The sequence below is a fragment of the Apaloderma vittatum genome, unplaced genomic scaffold (assembly GCF_000703405.1).
Source record: "Apaloderma vittatum isolate BGI_N311 unplaced genomic scaffold, ASM70340v1 scaffold41410, whole genome shotgun sequence".
NCBI lineage: Eukaryota > Metazoa > Chordata > Aves > Trogoniformes > Trogonidae > Apaloderma > Apaloderma vittatum.
Window position 1 is genome coordinate 61,086 of NW_009697139.1, and position 24,438 is coordinate 85,523.

At 39.5% G+C, this 24,438-nt stretch overlaps 1 protein-coding gene across 1 annotated transcript in view; it reads right to left on the reverse strand.

Moving 5' to 3' along the window:
* The window catches only part of MPPED2 (metallophosphoesterase domain containing 2), a 97,705-nt gene that overhangs the window by 21,531 nt on the left and 51,736 nt on the right, over positions 1-24,438 (reverse strand). The window contains exon 3 of the mRNA XM_009877198.1: positions 23,178-23,403. Coding sequence (XP_009875500.1) covers positions 23,178-23,403 — 226 coding nt within the window. The remainder of the gene's footprint in view (positions 1-23,177; positions 23,404-24,438) is intronic.

The following is a 24,438-nucleotide window of genomic DNA, read 5'->3' on the forward strand; positions in this document are numbered from 1 at the left end:
CTGTTTATCAAATGTTAGCGCAGTTTAACTCCTGCTTGTAAAGATGAACTTTCAAAAGGGAGAGCAGTATTCAACTTTCTGTTTCGATGTCTATTGCTTAACTGCACCTTGCATTCAGACAGATAAACTAGCAAAGCATTCAGAATACAAGTTATTTGCTGGCTGTCATTACGCACTGTGGAACGCTCATTTGTAACACTTTTCAATGCCTAAGTCACTGCCGCAATACCCTTACCGAGGTAAGTTTATCTCTGTGGTAGCTTTATTTCTTACATTGCATCAGGAACAAATACAACCTGTTATTACTAGGTACAGTGAGTGCAAAGCTATATACTAGAGTCTTTGTCAGCTAAAATTAGCTGTTCCAAAGTTAACTGTTTGGTACAAGCTAGTTTGCTGGGCTCTTTTATAGGCAATGGAGAGAGACAAGCGGTTGCAAGGGTACAACTTGTCCATGGGCTGATGGGTAAAGCAGCTAGGGTGGTGCTGGACACAGGTGCCACTTTCTACCCACTGAGGAACTCTTGCTTAGCACTTCAACTCAGCTTTTAAATACACAAAAAGCCAAACAAACCTCAAATCCTCAAAACAAGAACAAAAAATCTACTATACCTTAAGGAATAGCATGCATGATATAAAATAAAGCTTCTGCAAAAATGTGGCGAGAAAGGTATTTGTTCACATGAGTGTGCATGTATATATATACAGCATATAAAATCTGACACCTAAAAAAAATATATACCAACTTCTGGCAATATTGAAAACCCTTCAGCATGTTTCTTCTTTGAAAGCGTGCAGTGCTTATAAGAAGGCAACTGTGATGCTGCTTTTAAGCTATTTTCGTAAGGGCTCTTGACAAGCTTCACATAAAATATTCAGCATTGATGCTTTCAAGTCCACACAATTTAACTTAAAAAGCTCTCGGTCTTCAGCCCACATTATAAATAGGGTTATTATAAAGGTGGTGTGTGGATTAGATGCTTTCACTTACCCTTCCCATCTGCCTTTCTACAACACGATAGCATGGGGACTGCATCACAAACACAAGCAAAAACTGAAAAGTATTTCTTTATGGAATTATGTAGTGGAAGTTTTAATAGTTTTTAAGAAATTCAGAATAATTTCACTTACTGTTTCAAGTAGTTATGTTTAGATCTCCAACAAGTAACAGTACAGCTGAAATGCAGTTGGAATTATAAGGGTCCTCTATTTAGTCCTCTAGTATGAAACCATATTGGCCATATCTTTCATATGGAACTTCAGAAGATATCCATCAGAAAGTTATCTAGGGGCTACAAGTGTATCTAACGAGTTTTCCAAAGAACTGATGCAGCCTTCCTGCAGATGCCAAAGACACTTGTACGACTGAGTGCTTTCTGCATGGATTTTGAAAACTGATTCTCGGTCGATCCACACCAATTTTGCTAGCTCACATTAAAACTTCTAGTTATCTTAGTTTTCCACTCAAGTTTTCTATATTCCTATCCCAAACTACACTAATCAGAAATTTTCTTTATTATTTGTTTCTTCGGAAATCTGGTGTCTCCTTCCACTCTCTTTCTAGCCCTGCCTCCCCCTTCTCCCCGCTCAGTTTGGTACACTTGGGAACTTTATCCTTGATAATAGAACTTCATCACAAAATAGGGACTAATAACATTATTAACTTCTACTTGTGTTACGCAAAGATACTTTAACTTCTGTTGAACTCAAGCTATAGGAAATAGTGATCTCAAATTGAACTTGATAGATTATATGGTCATTGAGTTATTTCCTATAAATATTTTAGATAGCAATTCTATTATTTCCAAAGAGAAAAACTACTTAATTATCAGGGTCTTTTCCTCCCACTATTCAAGGAAACAAATATACTTTTTTAGCATATTTAAAGGTACTAAATAATGAAAACCAGTTCACATAGGGTAATTATCAGAGATAATTATTTGATAGTTCATTATGATTACTACAGTAGATTTATTTATAATAAGTGCCATGTTTTATAACATGGTACCAAAATCAGATACTACTTTGTAGCCAAAAACGCCTCCTTTGGCATTAGCAGACTGAAAATCACTGCAGCCTGTTAGTCCAGTCCTGTTAAAATCCAGACACACTTCTCCTTGCTCTAACGGTATTACACAGCCTCTGCAATCAACTTCCTTGTCCAAAGCCACCCGGGTCAGTCTGCTGTCTTACAAGAGCTATGTAAGCACACGGGTAAATACAATTTGCCGTTTTCTGTGTTTTATAATCTACCACTTAACCTTTACACATATGTTTGCCAAAGCCTCCACAAGCACAATGTCTTAATAACGATGTAAGGCTTACATAGTAACTTCTGCTTGACTGCAAAATACATCAAAACAGAGTGAGTCCCTGGGGTGAACAACATCTCCTGTCTTCTCATCCCAGACTTGACAGTCATTCACAGGGACTGAAACTTCATCTTCCACTGAAATGAGAAATTGGCCTGTTCACTTAAACCATATCAAGATTTAATTGCAGGGGACTATTGGCAAGATGTTTAGTGCAGAGCTACTGCACTGAAGATAATGGTAGCAAAATGCTGGAAATCCATGACAGTGGAATCAGGAAGACCAGACCAAATGGACAATGAAGTCAATAGAGAGATGAAGTCAGCTCTGGGGCACACCTTGCTTACAAAGCACCATCATCTTTAGAGAGAGTAAAATTTTACACAAAGGATTAGAGGTACGTTACTGATTACAAAATCCACAGAGGATAAAATGTAGAAGAGAAGGTACAAATGGTGAAAACATAGCGAGGAAGCAGGAAGAGAAGCAAGATCACGTTTCCACAAACATGCACCGTCACTGACACACACTCAAGGAAGCTGTTCAGAACAAATGATTTTTTCACACTGAAATTTGCTGAAAATAAGCAGAGAAGTTCATCCTCCAATCTCATCACATATTTAAGAAATCAAGCATAGAAGCCACAGTCCACAGACCTCTTTGCTTCAAGTTTTAACAGCAACTTTTCCACGTGCAGTGTATCTGATCAGGAGCCACAGACCAGCAGCATGAGATGGATCTTCTGCTCAGAGCCCGGGGAGCTCCTGGTGCTGCTCGGCTGCCTTGAGGGCAGCTTGTTTTAAAGAATCACCACATTAACGAAAAAACCTACTTTCTGGAAGAGAATATCAAGAATGATCAGTTTCTGTACCTTTGCCAACTTTGCCCTGTCTTGTCGGCTTTTGCTGGAGTAAAATGAATTCACCTGAAATATTACCATCAGAGTGGGGCGAAAGGGAAGCGCAATAGAATTAGAATCAGAAGTACTACATGAAAGCTGTGGTATGAAAGTTACCAACCCCTCCACCCCCACCATGTATTCCAACTAGAATAACATCTTTTGCTCATGCCAATATTTACCTACATTTAAAAAGGGAAAAAAAGGCAGACCAACTTTTAAATTATGTACCATGATTCCAGAAATTATTAATGCTTCTTGAAAGGAGAGTTAAGAACAGCAAAAAAAAGAAAATCCTAGAGTATTGTAACAGTGTAGAGTTTCTTCTTGAACTAAAGCTCATTCCGCAAACAGTAAGATTTAATGGCTCCCACTGTAAGGTCAGCTACCAAATTATGTTTATCCAAGATTTTTAATGCACGATACAGCATGACGCTTCTGTACGAAAGGCCAGCAGTTTTGACAAGAAAGCCGAAAGACACAAGGAACTTTTGTTACAGAAACAAAAAAGGCAAACATGAAAATCTACGTGAGATCCCTGGGGAAATCTTACCTGAAGTGCCTGCTGCCCATCAGCCCTGACAAACTGAATCCATCAGCAAGAGCACCCCCCAACCCCAGGAGCTTCTCCAGACCTCACGAAGAACATGACAGCGCTCCAGATTTGCAGCTGTACACACGTTCACCAAACTAATCCAAATGCATGTTAAGTGTGTTCCAGACAGCAACAGGCAACTCCAGAAGTAGAGAAACACTGAAGTTTAGCTTATTGTGTGTGCAGTTTTATTTTGCAGTGTGTGGGACGGCTTCTTATTATTTGTTGCTAGTTTTCACTACTCACGGTGGCAGAAAGCTGACGCCTTCACTCCTTTATCACTTGCAAAAGGCATTCAGTCTCCAAAAATACTTTTGACTGTACTGACTGGTTGCTTTCTTGTGCAATTTTATTTTAAATGAGTTTCCATGGAAAAGGTTGTTTTGGAATACACAATTAGAATAACTAACAACCAAAATTAAAACAAAAACGTGGTATAATGCCATTCAAAAGCTTCAGCGCACTGTTAGCACAACCTTCTCGTATCGTGCCACTAAACACAAACCCAAATGTCATAAGCAGTTGCAACCTCTAATACAAGGTGGGGCAGAAATATTCTACCAAGTAGCTTGACAAATGACTTCTCTGTTCTCTTCAGTAAGTTAACCACAGATGTGCTGCAGAAATTCTTAAGGTTCAAAGAGCAAATGGTGGTGAGGAGATAAATTTCTGATTTAATTAACATGGATTTTTGAGTTTTTACAAAAACGAATTATAGTTTATATTAAGTGTATGATTACTGTTTTGGACAAACAATTATTTTTAATACTTACTCTCAATCTGTAACTAGCCACACAAACTCTACACTTACAATAATATATTAAAATCATTAATAACCTACAAAATAAGCAATGTTGTAAAGTTAAAAGTCAAGTCACTGAAATGGCACAAGTCCCCAGAATAAGCTCTTAGAATTACAGTTTGCTGAAAAATAATTTTCCGGGATTAGTTTCTGCTTTTGGAGGAGATAATGTATTTTTTATTTTAGCCCATACAAATAGTTCATATTAATGTTTGATTCAAAGGAAAAAATAAAAAAAAGTGTGGGAATCAGAAAAACAAAGGTACCACCTGCATTTTACGAATAAAAACTAAGTATGAAAGACTAGGTTCGTTATCTCTGCAATCTTGAAAGACTAGCTTGACCAGGAACAATAGATTAGTTTTTAAAAACTAAAGAAAGATAATATGTTGTCCTGTAAGATAAAATTTGCTGTAATTAACTTACTTTTTCTTTATGCATTTAGAAGTCCTAAGGTGATTTTATTCTGGTAAAAGAACAAATTTTAAACTGTTCTCTGTTTATTAAATTAATGCTAATAATTTCTATTCAAAGACAGCTTGCATTAATGACCAAAAAAAGTTTTTAAAAAATAATTAATCATTTCATAACCAGGAAAATGTTAAATGTATATTCAAAAAAATACAAAGAGTGAAAATGTAAAATAAAATAATTACTCTAATGTATAGTAAGCTATAGTGTTATTTAAATAAGAGTCAGCAGGACACTGTCCAAAGCTGACAGGAATAAAATGTTGCCTATCAGCAACAATCACTTTCTTCAAATACATAATCAGTCACAGATTTTTAAGAAGCACAATAGCAAAACCGAGTATAGCTAATTACAAAAATCACTTAAAGCCAGGCCACCCTGAAGAAAGCTCTTTCTTTTACAAACGGGTAACCTGGCAAACAGTAACATTTATTTTTTCCATCTGCTCCTGAGGTTTTCCCCTAAGTAATACTGTCTTCCTAATCTTTCTACAGCTCCTTTATGGTGCCATCCAACGCTCTACTTCCCACCGCATGCCCTCGCCCTGCACCCTGCCCCTGTTTATCTACCTTATCAGCTCAGGAAGAAATTTCGGCAAAACTCTTCCCCTGGTCACCGATATCTCTGGGAACCAAACCCATTAAGATATTTTTGACCCTTACTCATGCTATTTTAACTGTCTGTTGTACAGGAAGGAACTGATAAAAATAGGACTACAATGCCCTTACAGAATAACTAGCAGGAGGCTTGATTGTGATTGATGCCTGAATAAATATACAATAACAGGTCCGGCATTTCAACACCGCTTTTGATAGAAGGTAAGAAGAAGTGTCGGTTTTCACCGCCTGGACTGCAGGACTCTCTTCTCAAATACCTGGGAAGTGCCTTTGACTGAAGATTGAACCTTCTACTTTCAGTCTGTTTTTAAACAAAGAGTGGGAGGTGGTTATTAGTAGGTAGGAATGAATATTAGTATTATTTTCTGAGGTACAAAGGTGCGTCTCTTCCCACAGGTGCTTATGTGTGGCCCACCCCCAAGTTCAAATGAAGGTCTACATTCCTTTGAAGTCTAACTATGTTCCCCACAGATACTCCATGGGAAGGTGGGTCTGCTGGAGAAATAAGCAACATCCTAACAGCTCCATGCAAAAACAATGGGCTGGACCCAGTATTTGGGGTGGAAGAGGGAAGGCTGGGATTGCCCAGGTCTTTGACAACTCATCACTTCCTTGAGAGAAGGTCTTAGCAGGCATTTGGGTACAGTGAAGGCATGGGAGCCAGTCCGTTGCTGGGTCTGGATAGCAACAAGAGCGCACAGTATTTCCAGCAAAGAAATGGCTTTTCCTGACTCCACTGTACTGCAGTACAGCCTGAAGCTTATCTGCATTCTTTCAATCTTTCTTAATAAACAAATTATTAATGAGTGATGCACTTACCATCCCAAAGAGAAATTTCAGCAGCGCACAGTTTTTATTAACCTTCCTCTTTTTGGAGAAGAGGGTTTCAAGTGTCCTGAAATCACACGTTATCAGCTCCCACTTCAAGTAACACAGCTATCTATTCCACTTCAACAGTATCTCAAATACGCCCCTTCTTATCCTGCAAAAAATAGACACCTACTTAGCTTTCCAGTGCAATGATCCAGCCAAGTACTTCAGCAAGTACACAAACTTCAAGCAGGCAAACAGTCCCACCGGCTCCTTTGAAACCATTCATGAAAGTAAGTCTGTGTCTGCTGAGTACCTTGCTGGATCATCTTGCTAAAAATAAGTGAACAGTTATACTTGGCAGCATTTTCAAGGTGCTTCACATGTGGAAACTACTGTCCAAGTGGCAAGCGGCGAGGAAGGCACATAAATATTACGAGTCTCTTCTTGTAGATGAGGAAATTAAGGCAAAGAAACCGGTTACTTCCTGCTCCTTGTTCAGGGAGACAGTGTCAGAGCTGGGACTCCCCTTCCCTGTTCCTGCACCCACATGCTCCATCCTTCTGGCATCCACGTGCCTCTCCAGCTGGAAGCACAGTCAGCACACACAGCAGCTGCCTAGCAGTCTGCAAACAAACTTTAAAAACTGAGTACTACAATCTGCAGCAACTAATATAGATCAAATACTAAAACTAAAAAGTCACATCTTTAAACTCCTGCTCTGTAGGTGATCCTGCTCTGCCAGGGGGGCTGGACTAGATGATCTTTCGAGGTCCCTTCCAACCTTGGACATTCTGCGATTCTGTGAACATATCTGCACAGTATCATTAAAGAGAAGGCCCAGATCTCTCTGAAGCTACATGTCTTTTACTGACATAGCAACCATTACTTTTGAAGGCATTTCTGCCACGCACATGTGACCGCCTCTCACAAACTATGGACACCTTTCCAGTGCACTCTCTCCCTACACCAAGAATCCACTGCAGGTCTCCTCCTGAAGAAATAAATTAATTTATTGCACCTCCCTCTTACCCACTTATCTTTCAGAAATATGACTGAATTATTTCACAGCAGTCACCTACGTGAAATTGCCTTTCATGTACATGTCCAAGTGCAAATCACATGGCTTTCTGATGCGAGGATACAGTAACTAAATGGATTTCTCCTCAACGGTTCAGGACATTAAGAACACACACCAGCCAAGTAATACTGTTCGAAAATGTATCACAGCCACTTTCCACTACCTGCTTTACACAGAAAGCTCTTTAATTCAAATGGGACATCCTTACATTTACCGAAGTACAAAGCTACACACCAAACCAAATTATTAGCAGATGTCTCCGAAGTACTAATTCTATTCTGAAGTCATCGTTCAACAAGACAGTAAACCCCATTTCAGATACCTGGCACTAGATCACAACTTCATTGACCCCCCCCCAATCAAAGCACCTGATGCAAAGCATCTACCGGTTATGAACTTGGCCAGTTCAGAATCAGTAGCACAACTGCCAGAGGAGTCGCATCCTGCCCACCGTCAGCACGTGCACCCGGCTTCGAGTTCTGAGGAGTGAATCCTGAACCCGGCTGACGTGGAAAAAATCCGTATTAACGGGTAATAAGGCAGAGCTCAGACCCAGTATTACTGACTGTGGCACTGAGATTAAGTTGCTTCCCAGCCTCCCTTCCCCAATTTCAGTGGGATTTAAATGCTTGCAGGGTGAAATCAAAATCACTATGTTTAAAGTCTTTTAATACAGCATCTCATTGCTCAGTGTCACTGGAGAACTTGCCCTCTTCAGCAGGGAGAAGCAAGAAATCCTGTCTCGGAGAGATCAGCGATGTATGTATGAGCACCGTGCGCACCATGAGTGATTTCTGTGTTGAGACCACAGTACTCCCCAGGCCTAACCAACCAAAAGGTAGGAACAAGTGCTCTGCTTTTACATTACTATAGCTCTTGACTAGCACACTCATAAATCAGGGTTGTGACCCATATTTTAATACCTTTTCTTCTCCCAGTTATGATGATTCAGTTGATTTGAGCATTCCACCCAAGCTGCAACAAAAGAAAATCACCACACTACACTTTATAATGTAAAAATCAATTTTTGCACAGAGCTTGTAAAATCAAGCCAGAGATAAAAGAAAGTGAAATTTCCAAAAATTGTTTTTATTCAACTGCTGATGACACAGCTTGTTAATCAAGTTCATACAGATGCACACAACGTAAATGGTAAAAGACATGAAGCAAAAGATTTTTCCTATTTTAATTCAAAATAACTTTGAATTTGAACGGAATATAAATTTAGTGGGCTACTAACCTAGTGATGTACCCCTTAAACTGCATGGAAAGAAAACACTTAAACCCAGGTTGAACTTCAGCAAACACATAAAGCTTACAAATTTCACAAGAATGAAAGCGTGCACTTAAAATTAAGGTAAGAGTTTACTGTTGCTTTTGCAAACAGGTGAATGAAATTTTAAATATTTTATATATATATATATATATGTATGTACAAAATTACAAAATAATAAAACTCGGCCCATGAGGAACGCTGACAATTCAAAGCTTGAAATACTAGCAGAAGAAGTCGATCTGGAGTACTTTTTGGTTTTAAAATCAGATCCTGGAAAAGCAGTGAGAAATGTGGTGCTGTTCCATACACTGTGAATTAAGGAGTGATCCTAAGAATTATATTCTAGTAAGTCTAAATTCAGCACAGAATAAAATTACGGTGTAATTGGGGTGGGTGGTGGGTGAGGTGGTGGAGAGAATTATAGCCACTCATCTGCTAAGATTTCAGAGTGCTCCAAAACCATTGCTCTATTTCATCACATTTAATTGTCGTAAATATATTAAATTCAGTCAAGTCAGTAGATTAAAATAATATAGTAGACTGTATCATCCTAGACATTGGCAAAATGTGATACAATCCCTTTTCAAAAACCTAAAATTGGCTTGCCTGTGAGGAGTATCACACAGACGAATAGTGGCTAAAGGGCTATAAACAAATGATTGCAGCAGCACAAGGGAGGTGCTAGTGGATTGCCACGGGGATTGGTATTAGGATCAGTTTTATTTAACATCTTTATTAATGATCTGGAAGAACGGGTAAACAGTACATTAATTAAATTCACAGATTTCAATACAGCGAGAGGTGTTATAAACATGACAGTGGGGAAAGAAACTATGCAAAGGGAGGTTAGAAACACAGAGCAGTAAGAAAACGGGATTCCTTCCAAAAGAAAGGAGGCTGATACATATGAGAAGAATTAAAAAACATAAATAATCAGTGAGAGCCCAAAAGCCGTGAAGATAAAACAAAGGACCTAGGGGCAGCAGCTGACAGCAAATTATGCACGAGCCTGCAACATGAACAGCATAAAGAATAAAATGATCTGGGCTACACACATGGATGTATCACAAGACATCAAAAAGACAGTGTGACGCAAATCTGGATTTTCTGCAGAAGCAATAAGACATACGGTCGCCATACAACATCAGATCAGTATTTTAACCAGCCACGTAGCTCCACTCAACACACAGCACATCAGTGATGTCCATGCAGAATCCTGGGGTTTGGTTCTGAGTCTCTTGTGAATTTCTTGTTGTGGTTTGTTTTTTTTTTTTAAAAAAAGGGCACCAACCAACCAAAATCCAATACACAGGAATATAGAAAAAACCTCAGAAGAAATAAGAAAGAGCAAACGAGAAAACTACAAAAGGATTACAAAGACTTGCGTATATAAGATAATTGACACAGGGCCCGAAAGGTACAAGAGTATAAACGTCACAAAAGGTACAAGAGACTTACAGGCTCATCTCATCCAATATAGTAGAGTTTGGATTTTTTAAAAAAATGAAATTAACACAGGAAGAATATAAGTGGAGTATTAATTCCCATGAGTAACACCTACTACACTAAGGCACAATCTCAAAGGGCATGAACTAAAACTCTTTTTCTTCGTGCATTAAACTGGACAAAACATTCAAAAACACAGGAGACAATCCTGCGATGGCAGAATGACTTAATGGGTCTTTTCTATCTTTAACTTCAAAGATTCCATAAGAGACAATAAGCAGAGAGACAACCCTCTGCAAAATTATATCAGTGCTAATCAACCAGAGAATGAAAATTAAATCACAGTAAAGTATTTTCTTCTTTGTAAGCATTAGCATTAATCACATGCAAAAGTAAAATATTAGTTAATTTCATCCTCTGTGCCTTCCAGACTCCAGTCAAAATGAATCAACGCAGGACAAGTAATTTCTCTGATAACTGGGGAAATGATAAGGAAGGAGATAAAAAAAAGAAAAAAAAAGGAGGAAAGAAAGAAAGAAAAAAACGAACAGTAGAAATAGCTGCTGAAAATGAAATTGCCAAAAGGAGATTAGACAAAACCACTTTAGGGGGCCTATTTCTTCTGAATTCCTAATAAGAACAATATATGTAAAATTTCACCATGGTGGTTTTGAAATCAAGTATGGCTAGAATTGGAGAGAAAACACCTCGGATAGTACAAACTATTACTATTTTGTTTAAATGGCTGTTATTACTAGCCTGTAAGCCTCTGCAAAAAGCTTTACTACGTGGCACCTCCAAACAGTTAGTTCTACGTGCCACCTCAGTTTGATGCATGGAGAAGAATGTGACAACCCAGGATCCCAGCTCCTCCTCAACCAACGTGACAGTGAGCAGGCACGGTAGATTTGCAAGGTAAAATTCCAAGTCTGGGAACTCTTTCTCCCCAGTTGCTGCGGGACCAGTTACTTGGGTGTGCATTAAGCCGCTCACTTGGCTACTGGCGTCAGGATGCTTTCAGCGATGAGGCAGGACCGAAGGCATCGCGCCTGCACTGCCTCAGCCAAGGAGGGAGGTGTCACCCTGGCATTTAACTCCGTTCTTTAGGCCACAAAAGGCCAAACTGGGCAAACCACAGCTAATAAATTGGTTTGTAGCTGGGGGTGAGGCAGCACAAAACCTTTCAAACCACTGGTGAAATAATAGCACAAAGTGGTAAAGGTCCAGTTCTCAGCACAGCCACCAAGGATTGAGGTGTGGACGTCACTGGAAGTGAAGACTGAGCCAGTTTTGCAAAGGTTGGGAATTTAAGCTTGTGCACGAGAGAAACAGAGGCATGAGCCTTGGGGATACAGGAAACACAGGCACAAACAGAGCGAGGGGCAAGCACTGCAGCTGAGACAGACCCTGCTGCCTCAGCACCAGGCCTTTTTCCAGACAGCAGCCTAAGTTCATTAGTTCAGTGGCAGACATTATCAAGCCAGCAAAGAAATACATAATCAACATAGTGAAAACTTAAAAAACACACAACCCACACCCAAACCCAAAGGAACAATATAGAAAAAAATATACTAGAGGTCTGTTTTGTTTCTTCTGATACACTCTAAAAATAGATACTTCCCTCCTACAGAGAGGAAATATTGTATTTAATTAGAAACATAAATCATTATGCTTTTATAGTTAGTAATATATTCTATAATGAATCTAGATTAGTTTCTTGATAGACATTGTTTATTGTTCAAATTTTATGATAAGTTCTAATAATGGAAGAGTTACACAATAGTTCAGTTTGGGGCTTTTTGTTTATACCCCACCATCTCTTAGACTATTTTTTTTTACATACACAGCAGAAACCTCTCTGGGTTTCTACCTAACTGCAGAAAAATAAACACTATCTTAAAATAACCCTCTGACTGTTATGACTTAGATGTATAGGTTTATCTCTAAAACTCTATAACAAGAGTTTAAAACTTACCACAGATAAGGAGCTCAAAGCTTGAACTTTAATCGTCGCTTTTAAAGAGGGGGCAGGTTCTCCTCACTGACACCACACCTAACCAGCGGTTCCGCTGCGCTCCGACCCGTCCTGCCAACGCGGAGCCACAGACCTCGCTACCTTAAGCGATTTTCTGTAGAACTGCAATTATTTCCCTTTTTCTATTTTCCCCATCCCATAGCAACACAACCAAGATGTAAACACAAAGAAAGTGCAGCAGACACATCACTGATTTCATTGCCATTTAAGACAGCCCCAGCAGCTCTGCGCCACGGACTGGTGAGGAAAGTGCATTAAGCACTTGCAACAGAACATCCAAGTAGACCTGTTTTGCAGCCTGATTAATAGCAACAACCTCCAAGGACTAATCACAAGTCGAGCCCTGTTTTGTAGATTAATAGAACAAAGGCACAAGAGAATAGGGAAGGTTACAGGACTGGAATATAAATAAGACAAGGTGTACGCTCTAGGTAGTCTGACTGCTAGTAATTATTAGCTAAAGGCACATCCTTATGGCGAGGTCTTGCTGTTCAGTGCTAAAGGAGCTCACTTCCAGATGTGACGATCAGCCTCTGCATCTCTGAATATTTTATCTGCATGTTAACTCCAAAATTTATGAAAAAAATCCTTCTCTGAAACAAAGCGTACTTTCATCTCCCACTTTAGGTATCACTTAAATTTCTTTCATATTAGACGATCATAAAATTTGCAGAACTATACTTTCCAGTTATACATTCATGGATCAGCAAAGACAGTATTGGCACATAATGAGTGACTGTTACCCAAACCACTGCAATGTGGTAGCAGATGCTAAGACCCAGCAGAGATCCCACACACCCTATCTGACCCTGCAAGGAGCTGTGCTGCTCCTGCTGTGCCATCCTGGCCAGTGGATTTTGCTGGCCCTGAGCAGGATTAGGAAAAGGTACTCAGCCAGAGAAAAGTCCTGCGAATAAATCCCTTTGAAGAAAAATGCAAGATAATGTCTATTTTTTCATTACCTGGAGCTTTGCTAATGTTTAACAACAATTAGAAGTTATGCATGACCTACATGCAGTGTCTACACAAAAACAATACAGAAAATTACGCAACTTTTTCACGCCTCTGAGGAAAACTACTTCTCTGCTTTTGTAAGTATTCAGTTTGATTGGCTCTACTGAACTGTAGTGAAGATAATGGCAACACAAAATACTGCATCTGTGCCTGCTTCACAGTTCAAGAACAATTGCAGGCACCGCTGGTAGCCAGAGCTTCATCAAACATGTGCAGATATGCTGACCAAAACCCTGCAGGAACTCAGAAAGTCCTTCTAACTTGAGGAAGGATGATCCCTTATGTAACATAATATCTCTTTATCCACAGAAAGATTAAACAGTACTTTCAGAGTGATTTACACTTGACTTATTTTCACATTTTTTAAGTTTTTCCAAAAGCTCTACCTCTACCAATGCTATACACACAAGAATACAAGCAATGCCATTCTTATATCTTACAAATGTAGAAGTTTATAAAAAGGGATCTTCAGGATAGGCAATGGAAGGCACTCTTCCTTAGAACAGTAACTTCTAGGTTTCTCAACAAATATAAAACCTGTATTATATCCACAAACTGAAGAGGGAGACAAACTTACTAAGAACTGCAAAATCAACTTCAGGTACCACTAAGAATGGAGATTACAGTGTAATGGGGCATCCCATATTAAACACGGGAACACTTGAGGACTACAACTTTCGGACTAGCGCTTGCTTTGCCCTTCTCCATTTTCCTGTGATGCAGGACACAGAAATGTCCCAAGCAGCCCAGATGGAACACCAAGAGAGGTGTTAAAGAGAACACCTTCCTTCCAGTTTCTTTTTATTTCGTTCCTAGTTTTGGAAACAAGATGCATTAAAATCTGTGCCAGGAAAAGAAGACTGAAAGATTCATCCTTCCTTCTTACATAAAGCTTTCTCATATGAAGTTTGAGGCAATACACAACTCACAAGTATAGTCCCAGGGTACAAACCTGTAAACCCTACCCAAGAGAGCAATACAGGTAGCAGCTGCAAATACTGGCTTTTGTCAGTAGGATACACTGATTCACATATGTACAAAAATAAAGCAGCTTTTTAAAGAACCAGAGCACAGAACTTTGTCTGTTCTACCCATCCAGTAAATGCTGCTGGAGCACAAAACGGAAGCCAAGAGAGCTCTCCAGAAGCAAAGGATAAGACAGGATGACAGATCTGCAGATACAATATCGAAGTACTGACAATGTTACTTACAAAATAAATATGGTGACACGCTTGTCAGATGATTTCAAATCATCACGAGCTCATTTTCTAAGCAGCATTATTTCCTTTGTCAAAGTAGCCACAGGCACATGGTTTCCAAGCATGACATGCACATCAGTATGTAAACCAAAAAGCTAAGCACGTATTTTCAAAGGCACTGTCTTTTGTGTTTATCTAAAACACAAGTAGAGGAACACATGATGCAGTTACTAGGCGATAACTCCTATTACTCTCTCCCAGGGACACTGTGCGTGCCGGCTGTGAAAAGATGTCCTTGTCTGCACAAAATTAATGGAGAAGGTAGCAAGGCATCCTAGCTTGTGAGGCTCCCTCTACTTACTCAAGGTGGTATGCAGCTCAGCCACATCTATGAAGACACAATGATAAGCTGTTGATATCCTCCTGCTTGTAAACCACTGCTCAAGCCTTCTGTGTGCACATACATAAACATAGCTCTTAGCCGCGTGAAGATTCTGGCGTTTAACTAGTAGAGTCACAGAAATGTCAGCAACTCTTCTGCTTTAGAAGCACACAAACCATAATATAGATAAGCAACTAAACATTTCAGAGGTGGTTATAAATACCCAGTGGTCTCATTGACTTTCAACTGAATCCATAAGTGCTGACCACGTCTGAAATAAGGTGCCAGATCTGTTGTACTGAATGGATTCTCATGAAAATCTGATGAATGTAGCTGTCACTCTTGACCTTTATATCTATGCTCAGATTCACGATCAGTGTTCTCTTATTTGAAGCGCTTGTGCAATTTCTGCTTTATTTCACAGCCTCTGTGAATTACTTTAAGCATTTTATACACATCAGGGTTAAGTTAGCATTCTGGTCAATAAGTATTAGATAAATATGACCTAGATCATCTTGAAAATAGTCATGAGTAATCTTATGCTTCACTGGAAGTTAACAAAATCTAAGCACTTGCTACTTGACTGAACTTTGTATTAAAACCAAATACAGCTTTTCAAACATAATTTCTCTTTCATTTCTATGGCATTTTATCACCATCACATCACGCGAGCTTTATCATCAGGTCTACCTGAAGCAATGTAAATTCTTCCTTTTTTTTTTTCCTGTTTGTCCTAAATAGATGAACTATGAAGCAAACCACCTGCACACTACACTTGTTTCACACACCTGACTGTACACAGGACCAGACCTACCCATGGCATTTTGTAGACATTCTTGAAAGTATCCCTATTTTTCCAATTACAACTCAGAAAAGCTGTCAATACGTATATCGGTAAGTATATAATTATATATTTAATAATATAATTATATATTTATTTTTTAAAAAGCTTTGATTTTACTGTGTCAGTGAAACTACCCATGTCCCAAACTTGGTACATTTAGGCACCCTGCTGAAATGGGGGAGGTTTCACTACTTTTTTTCAGTGTGGGTTGACAAACATGATGGGAAGCTATCGGCCCATGTCATTTCTTCTCACTCAAGGGTCACAACTCCTGAATTTAGAAATGACTCATGCATCCAGTGCTTTTACAGTGGCTTTCAACTCACCAAATGCAACGACAAGTTGTTTGGATCTAAATATCCTGCTGGAAACACACCTGCATCCATGAACACTGGGCTGGATGGGCCTTGTCCTTTGTGTGACACAGCCCTCATGAAGTCCTCCTAATCCTACAGCAAAGTCTGGGTCTGCCATTTAGCTCCTCGCTAGAGTCCTAGTTCCTCTGTTTCACCAGTCCCTCGAGAGGGCTCTGAATCTCCCCGTGGCTCCAGCAGTCAAGCCCTGGCTTGCACTCGCACACATGTTCTCCAACAGCCTGTCCGTCAGCCCAAGCATCTAGCTGCTCCCTAATTCTTCTTCCTCTGGGTATAGGCGTGATGAAGGAAAGAAAATAAATGGGGCTTGAAGATCGCCATCCAGTGCAAAACCTATTCTGATGTCAGCTCGTCAAAGCTCAAGCCCTTCTCTTACCTCTCCACTCTCCTACTGTGAAGGTGGTTGTCCTCGAGTGAAGTAATTTTTCAGTTAACCTTAACAGCATGGTATTTTCAGTTTTGTCTTTCTTCCCTTCTGCACTAGACCACCACAAAGAGGTACAGCACACACACAGGTAGAAGAAAATGGAAAAGTAGGAGTCCTGAAGTGCAGAAGCTGCATGGAAGAATTTATTCAAGCAACCATCAACACACAGCAGTGAGTCGAAGCCTGTAAGGAACAGAATTTCTCCACATTTGGGTTAACTCTCACCTTCCCTCCTCTTTCCCCAGCTCCCATTCTTTCAAGGACTTCAAACCCCCTCCCAAGATGAACACTGTAGCAGCAAAGTTGAAAATTTCAAGCGTTTGGTAGTATTCCTAGTTAAACCCTACTCTGCCTAGCTCCTCACTTAGTGCAAATGTTCTCCGTTTGCTCAGTGCGCACAAACCCCCCAGTGACCACTATGTTATCCAAGCGTTCAGCAAAAGGAAAGCAAACTTCTCGTTCTGGACATCTGCCAAGTAAAAAACACAAAGTAAAACTATAAACACAAGCACAACTTGTGGGTTTTGTAAGCACAACTTTTGTACCGAAATGATATCATTGCTGAGCGTGCTTCAATCAATGAACAGGAGGCCGCCGTAAGGAACGTGCCCCCGACAGCAGAGCTTGCGCTCTTTCTGGCTCTTTGCTTCTTTTGCGCAGCACCTCCTGAATGCCAGGAAAACGGAGCAGGAATTAGAGACACAGAGCAGATTCCCACAACCATCTCGTTCTGCTCCAAAGGAATTCAAATCCCTGCTTCCACATGAGGAAAAATTCAAAGGAGTCAGGAGAGCCACCATTTTCTGTCTATTTTAGCTGGCTAGACCTGCATCCACAAAGTTTGAATGTTACAGTAGTAAGGAAAACTCTAAAGTTCTTATTCCTGCTAAGTCAAGCCTGAAGGAAAGGTTAAGACTTCATAATCTGCCCCAGTGCCAGGATGCAGAGCTTTCCAGAGAATTAGCTAGGACAGGTTAACATCATGGTATGAAAAATTACTTGTGAGTTAATGCATTTAAAATTACAAACATTCCACTTTTTTTTTTTTTTCAACTAAAAAATATATATATACATAGTATTAAGAAACTAAGCTTTTTTACTTGGAAGTGAATCTGATCAAGGAGAACTAAAGAAAAATCAGCTACATTCCCAATCAGGCAAAAAATGTAAACAAACCACTGCAATTCTAGACTGGGAGGAATACATTCTTTGATCCTAAAATGAGGAGGACAAATGCCAAGAAAAATGAAACAGAAGCCTGCACCTTTAAACACAACCATGCTACAGTGGCAGCGTGTTTGTTTAACACACAGCCAGAAGACTTCGATCTTTGCCAATACTTTTCTCAGTTGCTGACTTCTAGTGCATAAACACCAGAATTCCTGAAAATCTGGTACAACACCAACAGTCCTGCCCAGTCTCCCCCTGGTTTCCTCACTGCTAAATAGCAATGAAGAACTTTATTGCTGAGCAGTCCAATTTCTAGTCCTCCGGTTTTTTAGGCATAAGCTAATTGCCAACTAAGACTATGAAAATAAAAGAAATTAGATCCATTCCAACCCATCAGTATATCTGAATCCCATCATGTGAGTTGCCAATTGGTTTTCCAGTCCTCACGCTCAATATCTGCTGTTAATTTGCTTGCTATTTCGAGAACTTGAAGACTGTCAGCAAAATCCATGATGCATTACAAAACTTATAATTGAAAAGAAAGAAAAAAACAACACACCAACATCTGATGCTTTTCTGACAGGATAAACACAAAATCTGAAAACACTGATCAGAATGAGGCAGAGATACTAACTCAGAGCTATTTGTATTAAAATATAATTGCAAATGAAGTGGGGAAAGAAACAGAGTTACTGCAATTATTTCAAACTGATGCAAAACCATTTCATGAAACCCCCCAAATTTACACCGGTCTAAAAAAGACAAGAAAAACATTGCACAAAACTTTATTTTTAAAGGAGATGGCTGATCCTGTCTATACTTCCTTATGGCTGCATTATCTATGCCAATTAAAATTTTGCTTCTGAAAAAGAGTTAAGGCACTTCCTCTAGAGTTACTAAAAAAAGCAAATGAAAGCCTTAGCTCCACAGAGGTGAGCAATAGTGAGCCGTTTGTTCCTGACCTCTGGATCACCCTACAGATCAAATTCTTGGACATAGGAAAAACCCACCAGTATTCATTAAAAGCAACTGGGAGGCCAGCTTTGTGCTTCTGTTCTTGAGACCTGAGCAAGCTGCAACTTTACAAACGTGCAGGATACTGCTGAACAATGCTGCTGCTCCTGTCAGAAGGGAAGAGCTTTAGTCCTGCCTTCATTCAGGATGAACTGATTTTCATCACAATGATGCAAACTGCAGATTTCAATCGTTACTTAAAAGCACAAACATAAAAGATTTAAGTTATTTCCATAAAGCTGATTTCATTAATCATTACATTGCACTGATTTGTATTGAATCAGCTTTTATAGTAAACATTTTCCTCCCTCAAAAACTTTCATCTACCTATATATATACATAGCTGACAGTCTTGGATCTTCAGTTTTACTTTTCAATCTGCTAGATGTGAGTGGAATTTGCCCTAATAGCTGAAAACCCATAAATTATTACTTTATTAGATTGTTTTATACTTATGGCTAGTGATTTTTTCTGGTGGAAATTTTACGGAGAACAGAATTTAAAATATATAAATAAGCCTATTGCCTTCTTACTCATGACATTAACCACCACAAATTTCTACGCACACCAAATAAAGTTTATCAGAACACTGTCTCATTTCCATTATTTTTGTCTTTCAAGCAAACCAAAAAAGCTACCTGTAGAGTCAAAGAGCAGAGGAAAATAAAAAAGAAAAATATTCTCCCTGAACAGTTATTTCTGTCAAAACGTGGTTTAAACAAATTCTGGTTTCAGTTAACTGCAGTTCTCTGGTGGTTTGAATGCTTTTAAAAGCTTCATTAAAAAACAGACATCGCTAGAATATTTGTATTCAAATGTCTATAGCACACTGTAGTAAATTCAGTCATTAGTATGGATGAACAATTTCAAATATAATTTAAAAAACCATGTTTTTTACAACAACATCTGAATTTAAATAACTTATATTCACTTACATTCAACACTCGAAGCAGGAGCAAACAGACTCTCCCTACCCTTTTACAGATACATCAGTACGAGTTATGCTTATGTACACTTCACAAAGGGTGTTTTAAGACTTAAAAATTCATATATCCATTACTGTGTGTATTTTTTTGTCCTGTTCAATAAGTAGCCTCAATCTCAAATTTCCAAAGGAGAAAATGTTCCCATTGGAATCTTTAAGAGTTTTGACTGCATAAACTATCAATTATTTTCCCACCACACAAGTCAGGTTCACAGGGCAAAGTCAGAAGGAAGAGAAGGGAGGGAAATGTTTTTTGCGGATTGTTATCTACAGACCAAATGGAAAATCTTCAGCCATTTTGCTCCTTCAAGGTGCATCAAAGAATCTCCTATTTAAGGCGTGAAAATGTCAGTTACATTCCCCGCCTCTGAAAAAGAGCAGAGCTCTGAACACGATTCATGTCGCACCTTTGCTCTTTTCTCTTTTAGGGGCTGATACTCTTGTTTTCAACTCCCCTCCAGCTAACGCCATTTAATACTCCCAGAATCATCAGACTAAATTCAAATTTTCTTCTCCTTAGAGGCTGTTGATATGCACCACCGCACATTCCGATTGCAAATACACATGAATGCTCCCGTGTATTGTAAGTTATTTTCCACACACAAATTCTAGTAAATTGTAAGTTAGGAGGCACTACTTGAATTCTCTTAGGTCTTTAGAAAGCTTTCAGATGTACCATGAGTAATAACATGTAATGAATATGGACTGATATTTCTCTTCTGTAGTTACACTGAGTTGGCAATTTACATTTTCTAAATAGATAGATGACTTATAGCCAGTTTTCCCAGAATTCTGGCAATTACTTCTTAGAAACCCCTGACAGGCTGAAATCTCCAGAATCACAGCTGTTATTCTTGGTTCGATCCTTCTTTTTACATTAAAACCAGTAGCTTTATCTGCAAATGAGAAATTTTTTCCCTCTGGAAATACTGGAAATGGACAAAAATTGAACATGTCAATTTATCTCATTTTAGGGTTGGAGCATCTTCTGGGTTAATGACCAGTGTTCTACTTCTGTGACAGAACTAATTGGGACAAGGAGGCCATCAATATATACACCCCCCCCCAAAATTCTCTTCCTTTGGGGTAATCTGAAGATTTACAGTAGTAGAGTGATATGCAATTGGAGAGGAAGGAGGGGGGGAGGGGGGGAAAGTAGTGCTAACAGGCTTGTCTGATCATTCTGTCTCAGTTTCCAGGCACAGAACAGATTTGAACAGATTTTTCCACTATCTGATATGACTTTTCCTTTCTCTCTAAAACTAACTAAAATGCAAGAAACGAGATGAATTTTCTCATTTTCCAGAAACCGTCATTATATGAAAAATGAAAAAGAGGGACACTGTCTATTATCTGAATACAGACTAGCTGATCTAAAACGCTATATTCAAAATGCTAGCCTCAACTCCGCATTAACAGTTGCTGAAAACACACTTTGACAACAGTTTTTCACAGCTGAACACAAATGAAATATCCTTCAGGAGAGAGAACTTTGCAACTAGTTGGAGCTCAGTGTGCCTTTCTAGCAATCTAGATTCATTTCCCATTGGTCACTAATTGGAAAATTCCAGTTAGCAACGGATTATAGCGAGGAATAATTAAGATTTGTCTTCCATGACTAGGTCGGAACACATTCTCTTGTTACAGTTAAAACAGCTCAGTTCCTTGATATGGCATCCCTTAATATTTCAGAACAAACATTCTAAGGTCATGTGTATAGCTGCAAAATTAAAGAAATTCTAAATGCAGCTGGAGATAAAAGGATAACAGATTGCCTTTATGGATTCAGGAAGCAAAAGAGGGGAAAAACGATCACTACATTTTGCCAGTACATATAAATGTAAAAACATATCACATGGTTCTCAATTTCAGAATACCAAGCGCTCTCTTTCCCAGACTTGGATTCTACGTTCTCCAGATCTCTCCAGCAGTAAACAGAGTTCAGGTATATCTGCCCCAAATAAATCTGAAAACATTATACTTCATAATCACTGGATGCCTGCAGATTCCAAGCTGCCTGAGAACGAGACATACGTATGAAAGAAGCTGAGCACAACCACAATCGTAGCAGCCAGCCTTCCAGCTCACCCGGTGGCTCACCTTGCAGCAAGTCCACCTCACATCACTCAAGGCCTTATGTGCCCTGTCTTCTTGGCATGTTATATGCTGCGATGACCAAGAAAATCAACAATTCGGAAATGTCTTTAAGAGATGATTCCCAATCTGAATTAAGATCATCTTTCCCAGTTAGCTGACAGCATAGGATTTGGAGTTGTTTGGGGTTTAAGCTAAGCAATATCAGGCTGATTTCAACTACAAGCTGAAGGTTAGGAATTAAATTGTAAAAATCAGTAGCTTAAGCCAAGAAAGTGATACACAGCGCTAAATCACAGATTTCTAGCCAGCACTCATGTACACAATATGACCCAAAAAAGCATTGTCAGAAGCATCAGCATGTGTGGTGGTGTATGAACCACCAACGCCTGTGGGCCAAGTGAACCGTCAACAGAGATTAGACGAAGGGGAAAATTTCCAATACCTGTAAAGGTTTGCCCTAGTCTTTGGTTTGGTCCCTACCATTCCCCCTTCCTCTCCTCCTTTCACCTTTAAAGCAAGCCTGACATCAAAACCTTAAGTTACAAGCTTACAACAGACCCTTCCTGTAGGTGTGCATTAGCATCTAAGTACATCATAGCTGACAAACAAGAACACCACGTAGCATAATGACCATCACCATCTCTGAAGTTCAGGTTTCTGGTAAAGCCTGAAAGGACTGTGGCTGTCGTTAGCATGAGAACATGAAACAAGTGCTACCCAAGACTCCAAACAGAGGTATCAGGCATCACAATTAAACAACATGTAGAAAAAACAAAGAAATACAAAACTTGACAGCATTTTTTTTCTTGCATATCCTTGGCACAGGGGTGGAAACTGGCTTGAAACTTCGTTATGACAACTTTATCAGCAAAAGAAAACAATGCTTCGAACTGACCAGAAGTAATGCTTAAAGCACCTGCTGCCTTGTACCTTGTGCTGTGTGGGTTTTAAATATGACCACACAAATCTACTAGCACAGCAGACAAATACCTAAAGAGCATACAGTGTCATGGAGCTTCCCAAGCACCAAGGTGCCACCGCAGTTAGTCCCCAAGCACTGAGTGGATATCGAGTCCGCAATATTTTAAAGTGCATTCAGCAGGCAGAATAGAAATAATTACAGTTGCTTTTGCCTTATTTCACACACGTGGCTAAATATAGCCTGTTTACCCACAAAAGATGTGGCAATTGTTTAAGAATGGTTTGCAGCTACGTCTGATACTGTTCTGCAGGGCAATGCAACAAAGAGCTTCTTGCATTTGCAACTGGAATGATCCCTGCTGTGGTTCAAGCAATAAACAGCAAAGAAAGGTTAAATTGAGACTTACCATGGGGCACCGTATATTCGGAATCCTTTAACTGTTACCTCGGAATCTTGTAAGTAAATACTATTTGTCAGGAGTGACTGAACATTGTCAAAGTCCTCTGGTTTCAATTTGGACACAGAGGGAAAGCGGTAGTAATCTTGTTTAACAAGGTCTGCCATGAATTCCTTATCAAATGTCAATTCATGATTCCCGGCAATCACTATTTTATATTCATATGGTAGGTTTCCTGAAATAACAAAAAAAAGAGGACTTAATTAGCACATTTTCCTTCCACACCAGCACTGTCGGCACAATAAACAGACAGCTAGCAGTGACAGAATGAAACACCCAAGATCTGTGTGCATCTCCATGTTGAGAAGTTATTAAAGCTGCTTCTCTGCCACTGAATGAAACTGTGTTAAAATGTAAAGTAACACTACACAAAGCAATGTCATAGTAGAAAGCGTGTACGGCGGAGTTAAACAAAAGAAGCTGGAAGGCACCAAACCAGCTCCAGAGGTGGCAAAAACGACCACTGCTCCCTTGCTTTCAGCTGCCCAGACACTGACTTAGGTTAGTGAAAGATGTGACAGAGTCCTGCCGCTTACTCGTGGGACCGGGTCAGAGTCAGCAGTTCCCAGTCCCAGCCCAAAGGAACACTCCGCGGTGAGTCCCCCTTTGAGTGACTGGGCGGGCAGATCAGAGACTGAGCTGGCAATACACCTCACAGGGATGTCGTGAGGGTACCAGGCACATGGGGCTCAATTAGGATGCTGGCACAGCTGCTTTTTAAAATTATGCTGTTATTTGGATTAATTTGTGTTCAAGTGGCATTTATTGCAGACCTAGCCCATTCCCCACAGCTTCGAATCGCTTACAACCTACTTTCTATTATTACTGTCATTGTTGTTATTATTATTATTTTATTCAGTGTATGGTAGTGTCTCATTTCCGTAAGAAGAAACCATGAAACTCAGGCAAAGAAGATATAAGGTAGGAAAAAGGAAATGTGGTTCATTTATTTACCATGAGCGTCAGACTTGATCACCCCAATTCAGGGCAACTGTTCCCAGTGTTGGGAAGGAGACATGGATCATGGCCATGGAGCCAGATTTCTGGAGTTCAGAGACAGATTTTTAATCACTTGGTACACCAAGAATCAGTGCCAGGTCTTCCAAATAAACATTTGGGGTGCTGAACTCTTTTAAAAGTATGGTCCTACTCTGTGATGTTTTCATAGAACTTAGGTTCTGTTATTACAAAACCTGTCCCACTGTTGGCT